The sequence below is a fragment of the Vulpes vulpes genome, chromosome 14 (genome assembly GCF_048418805.1).
Source record: "Vulpes vulpes isolate BD-2025 chromosome 14, VulVul3, whole genome shotgun sequence".
NCBI lineage: Eukaryota > Metazoa > Chordata > Mammalia > Carnivora > Canidae > Vulpes > Vulpes vulpes.
In genome coordinates, this window is record NC_132793.1 from 119,125,648 (window position 1) to 119,145,006 (window position 19,359).

At 51.1% G+C, this 19,359-nt stretch overlaps 2 protein-coding genes across 8 annotated transcripts in view; one reads left to right on the forward strand and one right to left on the reverse strand.

The window, feature by feature from the left end:
* Positions 1-2,580, forward strand: part of EVC (EvC ciliary complex subunit 1) — a 66,201-nt gene extending 63,621 nt beyond the window's left edge. For 3 of the 5 annotated variants that reach the window (XM_072737799.1, XM_072737801.1, XM_072737797.1), the window contains 2 exons: positions 438-549; positions 1,089-2,580. In XM_072737799.1, the coding sequence (XP_072593900.1) occupies positions 438-549; positions 1,089-1,170 (194 nt within the window). In that variant the 3' untranslated portion in view covers positions 1,171-2,580. Of the gene's footprint in view, positions 1-437; positions 550-900; positions 1,066-1,088 lie in introns of those variants that run through there. The other 2 variants (XM_072737798.1, XM_072737800.1) reach the window with 2 other exon arrangements.
* A 5,134-nt stretch (positions 2,581-7,714) lies between these two features.
* CRMP1 (collapsin response mediator protein 1) overlaps positions 7,715-19,359 on the reverse strand; it is a 72,758-nt gene continuing 61,113 nt past the window's right edge. For all 3 annotated transcript variants that reach the window (XM_025998163.2, XM_072737803.1, XM_025998154.2), the window contains exons 10-14: positions 19,117-19,258; positions 18,076-18,246; positions 14,460-14,639; positions 11,282-11,447; positions 7,715-8,768 (exon numbers count right to left, since the gene is read on the reverse strand). In XM_025998163.2, coding sequence (XP_025853948.2) covers positions 8,677-8,768; positions 11,282-11,447; positions 14,460-14,639; positions 18,076-18,246; positions 19,117-19,258 — 751 coding nt within the window. In that variant the 3' untranslated portion in view covers positions 7,715-8,676. The remainder of the gene's footprint in view (positions 8,769-11,281; positions 11,448-14,459; positions 14,640-18,075; positions 18,247-19,116; positions 19,259-19,359) is intronic.

The following is a 19,359-nucleotide window of genomic DNA, read 5'->3' on the forward strand; positions in this document are numbered from 1 at the left end:
CTCACCAGCCGAGTCTCTGTGTCCCCGTCCATAAGATGGGAATAATTCCCCCTCCACGAATTATCTGGTTGCCCATAGCAACTTCAGGGATTTCACAGGTGTAGCGTGCTCACAGGGAGGAGCGGGGAGGTGCCTAAGAACACAGGGGTGTCCTAAAACAAAGGCTACCGTACAGGTGCTGTGTTATCCAATGTTCAGGTCAGCTCAGTGTGGCTGAAACAGCGGGAGCCTGACAGCCCTGGGCTCCTGTCCCAGCTCTGCCGTTTAATGGCTGTGGGGCCTTGGGAAAGCGCCTCACTCCCGGCCTCAGTTTCCCTACAAGTTCAATGGGTATAAGAGCATACTTGGCCACAGAGGTACCCAGAGAGTGCCTGGCTGGGGTGCAGTCATGTGCTGGGGTCACAGAGCCAATGCCTGGCTTTATGCATCTTCCGCAGAGAAGCCCGTAAGGACGAGAAGAAAGAAGCCCCCACCCCGGGAGAAAGGGGACTCCGGGGAGCCCACCGACGATGACCCTGCCTCGGGGGCCCACCCCTCGGGATCACTCAGGTACAGCGGGGGCCCCGGCGTACTGCCTGTGGATGCTTACTGACCACCCAAAGCAGGAAAACGGGCTCCTTTCTCAGAGGTGTTAGCCAGAGGGTCCCAGAAATGATAGGCGAAGGTGGGAGGTGTTGGTACCCTTGTCACTATTCGTGTCCGATTTGGCTGGGTCAGGCCACAGCCTAGCTCCACGTCCCACCAGCACCCAGCCTGTATGGCTTGGCAGTCACCCCCCCCCCCCCCCCACGCCAGGCCCTCACTGGCCACAGTTGCCTTCGGATTTGCTGTACGGTAAATGTGCCCTGGGCACCCAGTCATCTGAGTGGGGGCGGATCTTCCTTTCCCTGTGGCCCTCAGGTGACCCCCCCACCAAGCAGAGGGAAGCTGGGAGCTGTGCTTGTCTTCTCACAACCCCGGTCGAAGGAAACTGGTTTAGATCACCTGTCACTGCCTCTTCCTCTGATGTGACTGGGTGAGTTTTGCCTCCGACAGATCTGGAATCAGAGTTCTGACCGCTGCTTGCTTTGCTTCCATGTCTTAAACAGCAGAAGGCTGAACCAGCAAGAAAATGAAGCTGGTGATGGCGAGAGCCCCAAGAAGCTGCTAAGGGAGAAAACCAATTTGTAGTTTTCAGGGATTGGGGCCGAAGCAGAGGACCTGGCCTGCAGGCCGCCTGCCCGCCCCACCCGGGTGAGATGGTGAGGGCCACCGGGGGGACGGGGGTCCCCCTCTGCCTCCCAGGCTCGCTGTGAGGCGGCTGGATGGAGACGGCTGGACAGTACCTGACAAAGCCTCAATGAGAAAGGTGGACCCTAACCGCCTGTGAATTAGAAGCCCCTGTGGAACACCTGTGTGTGCTTCTCTCCCTCTCTGGCTTCCAGACGTGGCTCCCTTCCTCAGCAACTTCTTCCTCTGGCTGTCTAAGCCGTCCACCCCACCGTGTCCTCCTGCCCCCGAAGCTGCCTGCCCAGCGCGAGGCTGATTCACACCAGCCCAGGGAGGGCCCCCCTGCTCCCCATACACTCCGAGGAGTTCTGCTGGGAGTGCAGGGGTCTCTGGAGGGCTGGGGTCTTCCAGCCTGAAGCCTCTTCACCATTTATTTCTGTCACCTCGTGCTCTCTGTCCTGTGTGCCATGTCCCATGCACCTGGCCACTCATCTGGATCCATTCCCCCTTGGCTCAGCCAGCAGCTAACTCCTGGTCACTTTGGGGGGTGAGTCTCAGGGCCCTGTGACCCTGACACAGACCATGGAATCACTGGCCTGCAGGCCTACATCACCCCCGCTGGGGTCCTGCGGCCCCACGGATGCATAGTGACACCTGCAGCGGGGTCTTCCCCTGGGAGGGGACAGCAGTTCACCACCAGGAGACCTGTTCCCCAGGGGGCTCTGCTGCTTGCCTGGTCAGGGAGAGAATCCAGAACCTTCCAGACTGGCCATATTTAAACCACAGCTAGGAGAGGCCTTTCCCACCTGGAAAGAAAATTATTATTTCCATTGAAATCAGAGATTCTCACCCTCTGCACTGTGGACACTTTGGGTGAGATCATTCCTCGTTTGGGGGCAGGGGCTGTTCTGTGCCTTGTGGGATGTTTAGCAGCACCCCCGAACCAGCAGATTCCAGGAGCACCCCCCGCAAGGCGTGGCAACCAAAGGTGTCTCCAGATGTGGCCAGAGGTCCCCCTGGGGGCATCACTCACTGACCTGAGTCAAAGTGTGTCGGCTCCCAGCAAGTCTGGACAGAGGGCTCTGTGATTCCACAGATTTCCAGAATGCAGTGGGCGCCGGGCTCCAGGAACCCCTGTCATGGGGATTTCCTGGCCCGTCTGTGGCCTGAATTTTTATTTCTTAAAATCTAAATAAGACTATTAGGAGAGCGTGGCTCTGGGATGGAAGAAGTCATCCGCGACGGTTACCTGGCGTGTTAAGGATGCTTCCTGTCAGAGCATCAGGTCCTGACCCAGCAGCTGCGGAATTTCCAGAGTTGGCCAGCAGCCCCCTCTCGTGGCTAAATAAAGCATTCCGTCACTGTGCCGGGTCTGCTGACCAGCTGTGGGTTCCTTCTTGCCATATTTTGAGAACCTGGTTGACATAGAAACCACTTTTGTCCCATGGGTCCCCTCACAGGGGCATCCTGGAGCCGGGAGTGTCTGAGCCGGTGACTTGAACTTGGGAAATGCAGACCCCTGGCGGTACCAGCCTCTCTGCGGGATAGAAGCAGCTCAGCTTCCGCAGCTCTTGCGTGAAGACGGTTTTGCTCCTGGAGCGTGGCCTCCTAGCCCAAGGGACTGTGTCACACGCCGGGCCCTCCTTCAGCCCTGCTGCGCAGCCGTGTGCTCGGCACAATCTGGGCACAGTGAACTGTCTGCCATGGACCCTTGGGGCTCCCGGCAGGAGCGTGGAGGTGCATTCCATCATGCAACTGCCTCCCATCATACAACTGCCTCCCGGTTGGAAGCCAACGTGGATGCCAGAAGCCACGGGACACTCTGCGGCGTCTGGCCCAGGCTCTGGGACGCCCGGGCGGGGTTGGCAAGCATAGCACGCCCAGCGGAGGGCAGGTGGACGCATCGCGGCCCACCGCCCCCCCATCCATTCCTGTCCCGGCCGTGTTACAGGCTGTGTTATGGGGTGTCACAGAGGTGGAGGGAGGTGGACCGGGAGGGGACGGCGGATGAATTCACGAATTCATTCTGTCACAGGCACCGCCCGTGCAGCCTGAGCTCAGCAAGGAGGAAGGCCGTAGACTCTGCGGCCCCCTCTGGCCGCCGGGGGTCTGTCCTGACCCTCCCTCGGTGCTGATCTAGAGGCTGCTGCTGCTGCAGGACCCTCCTGACCACCCAGCCCGAGCCTGCTGCCCCGCCCCACCTCCCCTGCCGGCCCACACGGCCCAGAACACTCTGGCTGGGGCGCTTCAGCGGTATTCTTTGCTCTCTGGAGAAAAAGCAAAATTACATGGACCGCCGTCCCCTCCCGGTCCACCTCCGTGACTACCCACCACCCAGATGGGATGGATGGAGGAGGTGGGCCGCGATGTGTCCACACCCCTGCGCTGGGCGTGCTATGCTTGCGAACCTGCCCCAGGGGTCCCAGAGCCTGGGCCCGCCAATGCCCTCGCCCTCACCCAGCCAGTCTCCACTCGCGGCCTCCTGTGTGCCCGTCCCCGCCTGCCACTGGGCTTTTGCATAAGACATTCCCGCTGCCCCCCTGGAACCACCCTACCCCCACCCCTCGTCGCTGCTTCACAAGTCCATAATCATCACCCACACCTCAGCAGCAGGACTCCTGTCAGGAGCCTTCCCTGCGGCCCTCAGACAAGATCAGAGCCTCCCCTTAGGCTCTTAGCACCGTGTATTTTGCCGCTGGGATGGGGGGGGGGGGATTAACATGCCTTTATTTCCCATGCACATTTGGAACCAGTTGGGACATTGGCAGAGCAGTCGGGGAGATGGGCACCCGGGCTTGGTAACTAATGGAGCCACGTTGGAGGGCTGCGATTGGCCCTGAGGCCACAAAGGCTCGTTCTCTTCCTACCTGGCCACACACATGGCTCCAGACACAAGCCTCTGCCATGGGGACAACCCCGAAACATGGCAAGATCAGAGGAGCAGCGAGACCCAGATCTGGGGCGGGGCTGCTGGAATCTGTACATTTGGGGGAGAAGAGCATGAAAAGCAAATGAAACTACAGGGGGGATGAGAGTGAATATTCAGAATGAGGAAGGAGATGAGGATGAGTGATACATTTTTTAAAAGCCTGATGAATTCCACAAAATCACAAATCCGAAAATAAAATAATTTTGTAAATCAGCGGATGGCCTAATCCACCTCTGCAGTCCACTTCGTTCTAATGTTTCCCCCCTTCTCGAAATTCAACACATGTGACAGCTGGGAGATTGTGGACCTCCGTCCCTCCCCTTGTGCCACACAGCTTCTGGTGCCGGGTGCCACGGGACTCCGGGCTCTGTCGTGATGCAGGAGAGGTGGCACAGCACCGGCCGTTTGTGCCAGGCCAGCCAGCGTTACCTCAGCTGCACACAGAAACAGGCCCACCGAACCCCAGTCAACCTGCCCTCACCTGACCCTGGAAATGCCCACAGCCTCCCCACTGTCACCTGATCCTCAGGGATGGTGCAGTTCAAACCTCTGGCTGTGGAAACTGTACAAAAACTATGACTGGAGATATCACTAAGCCCACCCCCGGGGCTGGGGAGGGGTCTGTGCATACATCACTGACTTCATGGTAAACCGCGTCCAAGGAGAAGTGTGTGTCCTGAGGTCCATCATCTCCTTGGAGACAGCAAAAGGCACCACTTGGCACACTCATTTCCTTCTTCCCAGAGCAAGCAGGTGCACCTCCTTCCCTGGGGAAGGAGTGAGAAAGGCCAGGAGAGCACCTGTACCTTCCTCTCCCCAAGAGAGTGGATGCCACTCCCTGTGTGGGAACACCAGGAGCTGGCGATACGCTTCTGCTACTCTTCCTGGGAGTGGGCAAAGGGCGCAGTTAGATGTTTGGGGTAATAATTTCATACCTGACCTTCCCCCGGAATGCATTTCCCTCGCATCCCCTCTGATGAGCACAGTGTCTGGCAATCCAGTCACTTGGTGGGAAGGAAAAGAAAGGAAGAGGGGAATGGGGAAGGAAACTTCAATTTGGTAAAAGTCCTTTTAGTTCAGAAATACTCTTCTTGCGCCTCTGCTCCAGAAATTGATATCATGGGAGAGAAACGCAGGGCCAGTGACACTGCAAATGTGCATCATCAGGACTCACGCCTTGTGCTGCAGAGTCATGACCACATGCACTTTGATCCAAAGAACAACCCCCGGGTGTGCAGAGGTCTGACAGGCCTTGGGAGCAGCCTTCTCTGGTCCACTCACCTTAACCAAGTGGCCACACGGACTCTGGGGCCAGAATATGCCAGGCAGTGCAGAGGGTAGCAGAAAATGGCTGGGGCTTTACATGCATGGGGAGACCTTGGCTGTTGTCTTATGTTTTAGAGTCAAAATGAGATACTGGTGCAAAAATAGGCCAACGGATATAGCGGGGTCAGGCCAGCCCTTACTGGGACACCAGAGCCCATTTAAACTATGAGTTATAAGCTCACTAGCTTCATGGTGGTAGTTTGAAGCTGGCTACACTCAGCCCAGCCCAGCCCAGGGTTTAGTATTCATTTTGCACGGTACCTTAGGACCAAAGACTCATATGCTATGATCACCTGATTTACAATAAAGCCATCACGCAGCCCTAATGAGGAAATGATGGTGTTTTCAATAAATGGTGCTGGGTCATCTGGATATTATATAAGAAGAAGTGAGTCTTGAGCCTTCCCTTTCCTTATACACAAATATTAGGGAAATATGGATCATATACCTCAATGTGGCAAGATAAAAAGTTTCTGTAAGGCGACTTAGAAGACTTGTGGATAGAATAATGCCCCTCCACCCAAGATGTCTACATCCTAATTCCTGGAACCTGGGACTAGACTATGACGTGGTAAAGGATAATCACAGGTGTAGATAGATGAATGTGAGAAGAGGTAGCTTTCCGCTAAAGCTTTCCGAGAAACACTCCCTACCTCTTGCTACCATCTCAGGACACAAAAGAGAAGCATGTGCCTTACAAAGAATGTTGTGGCACAGCTTCCAAAACTTAAGATTTGTCTTTCTTGCACCACCAGGGCCGGTGACTGTGATTCTTGGAAGTGCTGGGGAACCTCACGTGGGACAGTGGGGGCTGGTGACCTCAGTCAGTTATGCAGCTGGGCAGTAGCTCCACCAGTCAGTCTTAGAGAGAGGGTGTTAGGGTTGCTTCTGCTTGCACCCCGGATGGGTTAGGGGATGATGCAGAAGAGGAATGCTTTCTGGAGAGTGGGGTAACACTGCTGCCAGCTTTGCTCTTCTGGAAGTTTCTGTGTTGCCCTTTAATAATCTGAATGAGCCACAGCCAAACATCTAAAGGCCTTATCGTTCATTCCTGACCTTTCCCTGTATTTAGCCTTGTTTCAGGAAAGTCCATGACAGACTGTGAGCCAACACCATGTTGGACCTTAAGGTGTCTTAGCCAAACCAGGCAGGTGGAGAATACACTAAAACAATTAAGTAGATGTAGAACCATCCACAGCCATCCTGCCTTGAGTGACAGGAAAACTTAGTCATCAGGAGAAAGGAACTTTGGACTTTGAGCCAATTTCAAGAGTCCTGGATTCAAATACTGGATTGGCCTCTTCCTCACTGTGTGATCTTGGACAAGTCACTGAACTCTCTAGGATTCATCTCTAAAAGGGGCATAGTAATAGAGCCCACATCACAGAGCACCTAACATGCAGCCCTACCACACAGATACTGCCTGCCTCATCACCACCACTATCATCATTATCATCATCATCACCGCCATCACCACCACCTCCACCACCACCATCATCACCATCATCATCATCACCACCACCAGCATCACCATCATTCTCACCATCATCACCACCTCCACCACCATCATCAAGATCGTCAGCATCACCATCACCACCATTACTATCCACCACCATCATGACCACCAACATCACCATCATCACCACTATCACTACTACTAGTGGCAAATTGGGACAAGCAACTTTGAGTTTTTACTCCTCATGATGTGCATCTGTTCCTGGAACCAGAGGGAAGAAATGTGATGTTTCGAAGGTTAGAGTTCTCAGTCTGAGGTAGACTGTAACCTACAAGAAGACAGTACACCAAGGATGGGCCAGGCAGGAGGGAATGGACGTGTGCTTTCAAACCATGTTATAGATGCCACCTACTTAAATAAGAAAAATAAAACAAAACAAAATAAAATAAAATAAATTAAAAAATTTAAAAATTAAAATAAAATAAATTGAAAAAATAATAAAATAAAATAAAATAATAAATAAAATTAAAATATTTAAAAAATTTAAAAAATAAAAAATAAAATAAAATAAATAAAAAATAGAAGCCACCTACTTTTCCCACCATGACTTCTGGGTCTGAGATCAACACTCCACACCTCATGACTGGCTCCCTCTCCTTTCTCCCCTGCTTCCCCCAGTGTCTACCGAGAGTGAGTCCTGGGAAGCAACTCCAATCATTATGAGGAAGAGTGCTGAGCATTTGCACCTCACCAAGCAGCCACCCTTAAATGAAAGCACTCAAGTTGGACCAGCAGGCTGTTTATTTTCTTTATTTTTTCACAAGCTTTGAATTCAGAAATAAGAGCCACAATAAGTCAGTTGTTAAGTAAAAATGGGGGTGATTACAAAGGAAAACTTTGTACAAAACTTTAAAAATCTGACTGCCCCGTCAACCACCTCGAAGGGACCAGGAGTGGGGCAACAGGGAGCAGCTGTCGCCCCACTGTTGTCAGCCCTGATGGGGGTGGGGAGACCCCTTTCTGAGTGTGAACCTGGCTAGGCCCGAAGTCGGAGCTGGCTGGAAGGACACACAGACCAGAAGACGTCATGGCAAGTCACAAGTGCCACGGAGACCAGGGTTTCTGACACAGGACGTGGATGATGCTTCTCTGCAAGCACTGGAAGGCTCCCCTGCCTCTCTGAGAATTCACAGAAGGTTCTCTCAATGGGAGTGGGGTGGGGAGGGGTGGGGCAGGCTGCCTTCTAAGCATGGACTTGGGGTGGGGGCAATGAGTAAACATCTTCGCATTGAGTTTTGGAGTTGCCCCTGAGGGCTTGAGGTCTCGGCATTGTGTCTACATTGGTCCTCGGCGATGTTCCGTCAGATGCACTCACAGACTTGCATACATAATTCAGTAACATGCATCAACTATCCTAGAACAGCTACAAGGGTGCAAAGGAACCACCCCGAGAATCATGGAGCCTGTGGAGTCAGAAGTGGAGGGGACAGTACAAGACGATGCTAGAACCTGTGTTCACTAAGGAGGGAAATGGAGACCCCATGCTCTGAGGTGGAGTCGGCATGAACACACAACTGTGGGGCAAGGAGTTTCCAAGCAAACACACCACACTAGTACCACTTCTTCCTAAACAAAAGAGGAAAGAACATCATTCAATTTTCCCCCCATCAGTACCAAATTAAACTGTGGGTTTCCCAAACCCTGACAGGGAAAGGAATGGACATTATTCCTAGCTCATCCATCCACTCGTCCGCCTTCAGCCGAGGCTGGTGATGTTGGAGCGGCCGCCGGGGGGTGCCACGATGCGGTGGCCAGTGCGTCTGGGATTGTTGTCATCTATCTGGGCACCTGAAAGAGACGGAGCCCTTCACTTCTGACAGGTTCCACCTGCTGCCCCAGAGGGCAGGGATGCCGAGCCCTTGTCCAGACACGCCCTCCAGCCTCTCCACCCAGGCTCACCTCTGGGACAGCTCCCCAGCATCCATGGGTTCACTGCTCTCAGGCCCTGGGGTCACCCTCTTGCAGCCCTGACTACCCTGCACTATTTCTTGCCTGGCTCCATGTTCTTGAGACCGGTGAACAGAGTGCCTACTGTGTGCAGGCACAGAGTTGATGCTTTACCATACATGGTTGAGTTTAGGGTATACAGCAGTACTATGAAGGGGGTGCTTTTACCCCAAATTTACAGACAAGGAATCGGATACTCAGGTCATGCACCCTGGGGGACAGAGCTGGAGGATGGGTGAGCCAGGATTCCAGCCCCAACTGGTTTGTCTCCATAGCCCCTGCTTCTCCAGGAGTCAGAACAACACACAGCAGAGCCTGATGCTCCAAAGGTGTTTATGTACAGTATGCATGGGAGGGCACGTATGTGTGCGTGTGCATGTGTGTGTGTGTGTGTGTGTGCGTATGAACTACTCAGAGCTCAGAACTACCCACCTGGTTTGCAATGGCCAGATCTGCGTGGAGGAGAAACATCACTTTTTTTTTGTTTTAAATCTGCAAAGCCAACCATTTGTTCCAATCTTACACATTCTTTTGCAGTTAAAGATTTAAAGCTCCAGCACCAAGCCCAGGGCCTGGTGCTCAATAAAATATGTCTTTGGTGAATAACTAGTGACTGATGGACAAAGGCAAAAAGGAGAGCTAGCGTGAGAGGGCTCCGGGGTCCAGTCCTGAGATAGGTTCCAGTACAAGTCACGTCTGGAATCCGGGTGATCTGGAATCAGACCCACCCTTCCCGTGGCCTTCACTTCCTTTTCTGTAAAGTGGGAGCAGCGTAGGTGGAGTACCTTCCATCTCTGCCACTGTCTGATCCCTGAAAGCCACTATGGACGTGGCGTGGTGTGCTGATTTTCTCATGGTCCCCTTGGAAGATATCAGGTCTTTCTGGTAAACCAGGAACTTCCTTAAGTTCCAGAACCAGAAGTCAGGCCTAGTGCTTAATGCCCATTTCTCTCATAATCCTCCCCATCTTGCTGGTTACAGGTCAGCTACTTCGCAAACACCTGTCGGGCAAAAGGACACTAGTGCAGTAAATCACGCTGCACCTCTATAAAGGGACATCATGCGGATATTTAAAAGGCATCTGTGAAATCATTCCTGATGTCAGAAAGCCTACGGTGCTGGTAGCGAACAAAGGCACCTGTTAACTTGCCCTGAAGCTGGCCGGGGAGGTGCGGTGGGTCTGGGAGAGACGGAGCACCAACCAGGGCATTGGGTGGCAGTGGTGGGACCCTTCCAGCAGACTTTCTATTCAGTGTTTCTGTAGTTCTACGAGAGAGGGGGCTTGCCCTCTGTATTTAATAGCAATGGTGAATCGCACGACTTAAGAAGAGAGGCCTAGTCTGCAAACTCCATGCAACCCCACCCAGGGGCCTTGTCCTGGGACTGTGTCCAGTCCCTCTTCTGTCGACTGAGCATAAGATGAGATACTTGAGTTGTGTTGTGGGTCCATTTGTGGAAAAATTACTAGTTATCTTTAAAGACTGGAATCACACTCAGTGTGTGAGGAAGTCTTGCATGTAGGCTCATGGAAAGTAAAATGAGCTGCATTGGGGACCCATGCCCCACCACAGCTTATGTCCCCCCACTGCATAATCGCTGAGACAGACACTCATCCGATATATGCTCCCACAATTTAAATGGATATTCATCTCTCTCTGCCCCTCCACTCTCTTTTGCCAAACATACCAGCTTTTGTTTAAATGGCTCTCACTCCTGTTAGATCAGAGTCTGCAAACCATGGACGATTGACAAAGCTTGGCCATCACCTGTTTTTGTATAGTCCATGAGCTAAGAATAGTTTTTTACGTTTTTTAAAAATATTTTTCAATGCTGCTTTTGAAATGGCTACTTAATACCCTAAATTTTGCCTCTTGGCTGACAAAACCTAGACTATTTATGATCAGGTCCTTTAAGACATTTGCTGACCCCGGAGCAAAAGTGGGGGCGGCCCAGCTGTGTCTCATTCATCACCGTACTCCTAGTTCCTAGCCCAGGGTATATAAACATGCCTCGAATACTCTGGGGGACAGAATTCCAGTTCAGCCTCCCCGGCGTGTGCGTGTCTGCCCTCCTGTGACGAGCTGATGAAACTGCAGCGTCCCTGGGGCCGAGGGACCACGGGCAGCTTCACAGGGAAGGTGTGCTTAAGGATGAGCCAATTTTTGTGCAGACTTCATAGCCAGGGTCAGGTATCTCTGTGTAGCCCCTGTGGGCTCCCTCCGTTTCCTGACCTCCCCTGCCCGCTCTGCCGCTCCAGGAGGAGAGGTGATGGGGCTCCCCACCCTCCCCTTGCTTTCTCAGCTAGTGCCTGCGGGGTCCGCTGGGAAGCGCCGTGGGCGTGGGGAGCCTCTTACCTGATAAACTGAAGTTGGACTGGTGGAGGTTTCTGATGGGCGGGGGCTGGTGTTTGGAAGGCGAGGACTTGGCAGAGGGAGCAGGAGTTGCATATTTGGGTGTGGCTGGCACCTCGTACACAGGACCGTCGTACATGCCCCTGGGAACACCTTGCAACCCTGAAACCTACGGGGGGGAGGGGGACCAATGGGCAAGATGCACCTGTGCCTTCCCATTCAGGCAGGCTGGAGCCCTGCAGCCAGTGACCCGAGGTCAGCTCGGGGACACACGGGTGCATTCACCCAGACACATGCATACATATGTATGCACACATACCCCTCATGCATGCACCCATTTACTACACACACACATGCACACACACACCCAACATGTGTGCACCCACTTACTCCACATACACACACACACGTCTATACATGTGTGCACACATGCCCTGCATGCACGCACCCTTACTCCATATACACACATGTACAAACATATGTGTACACATGTGCACACCCTGCATGCACCCACTTACTCCACATACACACACGTACATAGACACATGCATACACATGTGCACACACCCTGCGTGCATGCACCCACTTACTCCACATACATGTACAGACACACATGCATTCACATGCGTATGCATACCACATACGTGCATTCACTCCACGTAATGCATGCACACATGTGCATACACATGTGCACACACACCCTGTATGCATCTACCCACTTGCTCCACATATACATCTGTACACACGTAATTCACACATATCCTCCATGTATATAACCCAACACACATATAAAGACATGCACATACATGCATATACGCACACACACTCAGAGCTTCATACAGGTGGACCCTAAACCCATTTTCAAGAGGAGAACACTTTCCCTGACATGCCCCACTATCCCTCTCAAGAACCACTGAATTGTCTATGGTCTTGCAGAAGGTGAGCCCAAGACAAGGATCTGGAGACAGCTAGTTTATTTGGGAGGTGGTTTCAGAAAGGAGGAGGGGGAGAAGAAGGAAGAAAATTGGGCACATGGTGGGGTGACGGGGCCACCTCTGAGGGCGGCCAGCTCAGGGGAACTTGGAAATGCACATCTGCATTGACCCTCTGGGGGACAGGGCATGGACCAGGGTCTCTATCCCACGGGTTGAGCATTGCCACAGGGGAGCCCTCCATCCCAGACTACTGTGTCTGGCCACCTTTCTGGTCTATTTTTCATAATACCTGCTTACTGCACCTCTGGGGCTTCCCTCAGTGCCGGCTGGTTCAAAGCTTGCCTCCCCACCTCCCCACACCCTTCAGGGACCTACTCCAAGCTCAGCTCAACTCAGCTAGGTCTGGGGCATATCCTGTCCCTCACATGGTGTGGCTCCTATCCTCTGCCCCCGGGCATGTGGGGAAGGAGAGCCCTGGGTGGGGACCCGGCCTTCTGGCTACTGCAGGTGACGGCCTCACACAGGTACCAGGTACCTGCTCTCACAGACATGGCTGCTAACTACAGGCCTCAGGTCCAAACCCATGTAAAGGAAATGAAGCTGGCCAACATGTGTTTGCGCCCCTTAGCAGGTGTCCAGCTGGGAGTTTACACAAGTCTCCTGTCTCTAGCAGCCGCTGTGGTCTCTCGGCCCCCTCGGCTTTCCACGGCCATCTCTCAGATCTGACTTGCTTATTCTTCGTGTCCGTCCTTTCCCCATCTGACGTGCAACGTCTGAACAATTTGGAATGTCTGACCCGGGGTGCTACACCTTATAGGACATGGAAAGACATTAAGCATTACAATGTGAGCCTGAGAGAGTCTGGGGGTGCCAGGAGGTTTCTGGGCTCTTCCATCAAAATTGGTGGTGGCGGCGGCATTTAAGAAGCACAGGAAGAGTGGGACCATACACAGCAGGTGGGCACATGTACATGTGTACACACACATCCATACACACACATGTGCACGTACACGCAGGCATATACACACACTATGCATAACATGTACACATACACCTATGCATGCACACATGTGCACACATGCAGGCATATACACAGCTACACACTGCATGCACACACATATGCACATACATCTATGTACACGCATGTGCACACACATGGCAAATACAACACCGACACACTGCATGCACACACATGTACACATGCATCTATGCACACACCTCTGCATACACATGCAGGCATATACACACACGGCATGCATACATATGTACACATACATCTATGCACACACATGTGCACATGCACACAGGCATGTACACACACCTACACAGTGTGCACACATGTACACACACATCTATGTGTGCACACAAAGGCATATGCACACATGACATGCACACATCTATGTACACGCACACATGTAGTCATGCACACATACATCTATGCACACACACATGTACACACTCATGGGCACACACATGCAGGCATATACACACACCTACAGACATGGCATGCAGACATGTACACATACATCTATGCACACACACACACATACACACACTTGCTGGCCTTTCCAGCAAACATCAGCCATTTAGTGTGGGAAGCAGCTGGTCATGGTGACAGGAGGGACCCAATGAGGGAAGACGATGGGCCCAGAGGTGGGAGTTTATCTAAAGCGTGAGCAAGCTCCCTCTGAGCTGGGCTGGAGAAGGGCTGGCGCCTGCTAGACGCCTGCCTGGGCCTCCCACGTCCCTGCCAAGACTCTTCAGGGAAAGAGATGCAGAACGGAAGGGTAGGGAGGGCAGGGAGAGAAGAGGGAAGGTTTGAAGGGCATGAGATGCAGTTTTGCCATCCCTCTGGTGTGCTGGGGGTTGTTTGTTTTTACCAGAAGGACAAAGCCTAATAGGTTCTGGCTTTCCCAGCTGTGTGATGCTGGCCAGTCCACTGCTCCAAGCACTGCAGGCACTTCTTCCTGATCCGCAGGAAGGTCCTGACACTCAAAGATCAGGAGGTGAGGCCCCTGAGATGATGTGGGATGTGCACCCCAGAGCAGCTCAGTCAGTGTTACCCCCACCACCCTCCCATCCCTCACGTGCACACCCCTTTACAGCCTGCAAAATCCTGGCACCTGCACTCCAGCGCCGAGACACGGGCAGGGCAGTGTCACGGCTCACCCGACACAAGAGGAAAGGGATGCTGACGTGGCCGTGACTCGTGAACTCTGCACACACCGGACGCTGGACCCGCTCACCTTGCTCCTGATCCTGACACGCTGGTAGAGATACTCGGGGAAAGGCTTCCGGGGGATGAAACGGCCCATGCCCTTGTTGACATTAATGTTGCCGTCCTCAAAGACGATCTTGCCCTGGCTGATGACCACCAGCGGGGAGCCGTGGCACTCCATGCCCTCGAAGATGTTGTACTCCACCGCCTGCATGGCAAGAAGCACAGCTGTGCCCTTGCCGCTTTCTGCATGGGCCCTGAGGCTCCCCAACGGCTTCCCGGGGCACTTGCAGCACTTGCCCCTTGCAAACCTCTCCTTTGGGGCAATGCAATAGTCCGTTCTCCGTGTCTTCATTAGCATAACTGACCCTCGCCCTTGGGCATTAGGCTAAGGGTGGTTTCATAGACCCAATTAATGTCTGAGGCATCACAAACATGAACAGGTGCCCCCTGTTGTCTGGCAATGTGGCTGCTCTGACTACAATGGGCATTTTTGTGTCTTAAAAAAAACTATCTTCTTGGGCAGTCCAGATGGCTTAGCGGTTTAGCACCGCCTTCAGCCCAGGGCGTGATCCTGGAGACCTGGGATTGGGTCCCACATCGGGCTCCCTGCATGGAGCCTGTGTCTCTGCCTCTCTCTCTCCCTGTGTGTGTGTGATGTGTCTCATGAATGAATAAATAAAATCTTAAAAAAATATATCTTCTTTAGGGTAGTTTTCTATAATTAAGTTACTGGGTCATGAGCTTTTTCAGGGTACTTGTTGCATATTGCCAAGTGACTTCCCAAAGGCATCAGACCAACTGAAATTATGTCGGCAATGGGGCAGAGCGATACCTCATTGATTTCATGTTCCATGGATTCCCTTCCAGCTCTGAGTGTGGTCACTTTTATCCTTCCTTCCTTCCTTCCTTCCTTCCTTCCTTCCTTCCTTCCTTCCTTCCTTCTTTCCTTCCTTCCTTCTTTCCTCCCTCCTTCCCTCCCTTCTCTCACTCCTTCCCACCCTCCCTTCCTCTCTCCCTTCTTTCCCACCTCCCTTACTCTCTTTTTGCTAATTTGAATGACAAAACACGTTCTTAAAAACACACATTCCCTTCATAATCCCTAAAGGGAATGTAACTACCACTAGCCAGCTGTTTCTTATTATTTAAGAAGTAGGTCATCTACACGATAGAAGAAAAATAAAAAAGCACAAACGATTTTTGATTTTAAAAAGTAGGTCTCTCTTCTACCTTAGACTGAAATATCTGCCTTAAAGACATTCTTCTGAGCCCCCAGATATTTTCTGAGCATGAATAACTGTCTCAACATTGCAGAAGCTCTGTACTGATGGCTTTCACCTGAATTTTTTCTCCTGAGCTCAGAGACTGTTCCATATGGGCACAGGTACCTGGATTAAAAATCTTAACACTCTAAACCACGGAGCCATATTACCTCCTATGGCAGTGTAGTATCATTCACAGAGATTGATAACTGGATTGTTTCCTTGCTTTTGCTAAAACCCATATTGAACTATGCTTCTGTGTGTCCACACTGGCATGTGTTAACATCTTTCTAGATGTAGAGTTTGGCGCTAAAGAGTAAATGGATTTTAACTTTGATAGACTTGTCCTCCCTTGCCTGTGCCCCGTGACCTGACCCCACCTGCATCCCATTAACCACCAGCATCTCAATCGCTGCATGGGTGAGAAATAGCACCATACTCTTGAGATTTGGATTTGGTTAATTATAAGTGAGACTGGGTCTGTTTTTAAAGGTATATAAGTTGTTTGTATACTTCTTCTTGTGTAACTGTGTCTTTGTACACTATTTATTAGGCACTTGGTATTTTTCTTACTGGTTTCTTAGACGTTTGATGTTAAGGAATTTATGTTTGTCCTGAGTATCATCTGGCTGTCTGTCCTCTGCCTTGTGATCTCATATAAGATAATAATAATAATTATTATTATGGCATATTATTTTATGCCATACAGAGGGGTTTTTAATTTGTACACGGTGCCCACACAGGCCAATCTTCCCCTTTACACTTTCTTAAGTTTTGTGTCTAGCTTAGAAAGATCTTCTCCCCTTCAAAACTATCATTTCTAAAAACATCCTTTATTCTAGGCCTTTGGTAACTTTCATTTCAACCTTTGATCCATTCTGAGGTAAACAGCACAGCAGAGGTCAGGCCATCGGGGCCAGATGTTGGGACCCACCGGCTGATAACCACCTCTGTCCAGCTAATCTGAATGGTCTCCACATTGTAAACCAAATTCTTACGTGTGGTCAGGCTACTGCCTGGCTATCCCCCTGCCATGCCAACAACAAACTGCCCTAACAGTTGTAGCTCTACAACCAGTTTTTAGAACTGGGATGAGCAGGGCTTACCCCTTAGCTTTCTAGAAATGTTTGACTATCCTCACATTTAGCACCTAGGACCTCTGTTTTCTAGCTAAACAACAATTCCATTGAGTTTTCTGATGGGAAAACTTCAAACTTGTAGATTAAATTAGCAAGAATTGCTATGTTCACTCTACTGAATCATGTTAGCATAAAAGAACTTGTGTTTATATGTCTTTAGTTTTTATTGTTACTAGAAACAAGATATTGATTTCCATTCTATTTTTTCAAAGTGTTTTTTAATTACTTCATAGAAAAGCTATTGATTCTTTACATTGATTTGTAATCAGCCAATGGGTTCTCTTACCACTTCTGATGGGTTTTAGGAGTATCCTTGGGGTTTCAGGAAATAATTAGATCCACACACAGCTGCTAATACTGAGCCACACTCTTGGTTTGTAGCTGCCTCCCAGGATCCAGGCATATGGTGTGCTCTCAGTTATAACATTTCCTAATCTAATGCTTCCAGTATCACCCTAAAGTGACCCACTGCGTGGTGACTTACAGCCCAAAGCCCAAATATGGGGTATGTGATGCCCAAAAGGTGGTGAGGAAGCAGGCCCTACCAGTTGAAACTGGCCAACCTCCCAGCTCAGCTTACTCAGTCCTGCACGGCCCGCAACTCCTCATGCTGGCGTGTGCCATGTGGCGCTCCTAAATGGAGAGTTCTTATGTGGCTCAGGCTTATCCCCTACAGATGCTACATTCGATGTCTCACAGCTACATGGAGATTTAAAAACTTTCATTTCTGATATGTAATATGTGAACGATGTAATAATTCAAACAGTACAAAGGACAACAATTAAACAAAACTGCTGCCCCCACCTGGGAGCCCCAGGTCCCTAGTCCCCACCCCAGAAGGCAGTTATTATTCTTCAGTTCTTTTGTATCCTGGAAGAGACAGACTGACACTGACAAATGGAGAACGTGTTAATATCCATGAAGAGATAATCCTGGACCTAATACTTCTCCTCTGAGCCTGTGACTGCATGCATCTAGGGCAGACCCACTGAGAGAGAGAAACTGAGGCAGAGAGAGGGAGAGAGAGAACACATGCAGTTGCACATCAGCAGCTTAGCTGCATCTGCTGGAAGCCAGTCCCTCCAACTGGCAGAGCAATGTGAATGACTGAGTCATGTCAGATATCAGATCACATTCTGGTTGGAAACTTCATAAATCATCTCTAACTAGAGGCTTCTAAGGTGGTTACAAAGCAAAGGTCGCATATCCAAATCAGGAGCATCTTGGACAAGCCAGGACTTACCGACTTGTGACTCTTGGCTGTTATGGTCTTCACCTTATCAGGGTCCCAGATGACCACATCAGCATCTGAGCCCACCGCAATCCGCCCTTTCCTGGGGTACAGGTTAAAGATCTTGGCTGCGTTGGTGCTGGTGATAGCAACAAACTGGTTCTCGTCCATTTTGCCAGTAGCCTAAAGGCAAAATCCACAGATGAGGAGAATGTCCCATAACAGGGCTGGGGGAAGAGCAGACAGGCACGAATCTAGACCTGCCAACAGGAGTCCTTGAGAGAAGTCTGGATTTTTCTCCTCCCCCACTGCAAATAGGCCATCATGAAAGGGCACAAAGGCCTGGCCCCATCAGAACAGAAGTGCAATTGACCGCTCAGAGGTATATTGACATCTGCTCAATAACCACTGTGCCATCTTGTCAGTCCCACTGGGTCCAAGTTTAATAGAAAATAAAAATCTTAGGTTCAAGTCAGGGGCCAGAGTGTGACCTGGGGCTTCCTATTGTGACGCGACAAGCACCCTCTGTATTCAACCCCAAACACACACACGGTTTACAAAGTCATCTTTACAGGAACTGAGATGTGGTCAAAACAAAGCTAAAGAAAATATTTTGCATCCTTAAAGAATAAAGGGGAGCTGTCATGTCTGTGCTGCTTTGTTAAGAGACACGTTTCCTCCTCGCATGCCCTCCTGGTGTGTTCTGCACCTGCATCAAAGCAAGGAAGGGAGGAGCTTTAAGAATCAGCAGTGCAGAGGCACCTGGGTGGCTCAGTTGGTTGAGCGTCTGATTCTTGGTTTCAGCTCAGGTCATGATCTCACAGGTGGTGGGACTGGGCCCCACACTGGGCTCCATGCTCAGAGGGAAGTCTGCTTCAAGATTCTCTCCCTCTGCCCCTCCCTCTACTCACTCTTCTCACTCTTCTCACTCTCTCAAATAGATAAATCTTAAAATAAAAGACAACCAGCAATGCGCAAAGTGCTAGCTTTTGAGGGGCCAGGCAGGGAGCTTCTAGAATGTTCCTGGGGATAGAAAAACAAGGAACACCTTACCACTGCTTTGTCCCAGACAACAGTCATCCGCTCTTCTATCCCATTGACCCCCTCTGGGATCAGAGTGAAGTTATCCTTGCCCACTGCTTTCTGGGCAGTGCTGTAGGGACAGTGGCCGCTACCTGTGACCTGCAGGTCTCCACTGCAAGGATGAAAACAAGGTGGGGATCAGACTTGAGTTTCAGGTTGAATTTCAGGCACCCAATGTATGCTGTGAAATGAAAACCCCAAGAGATTCTGGGG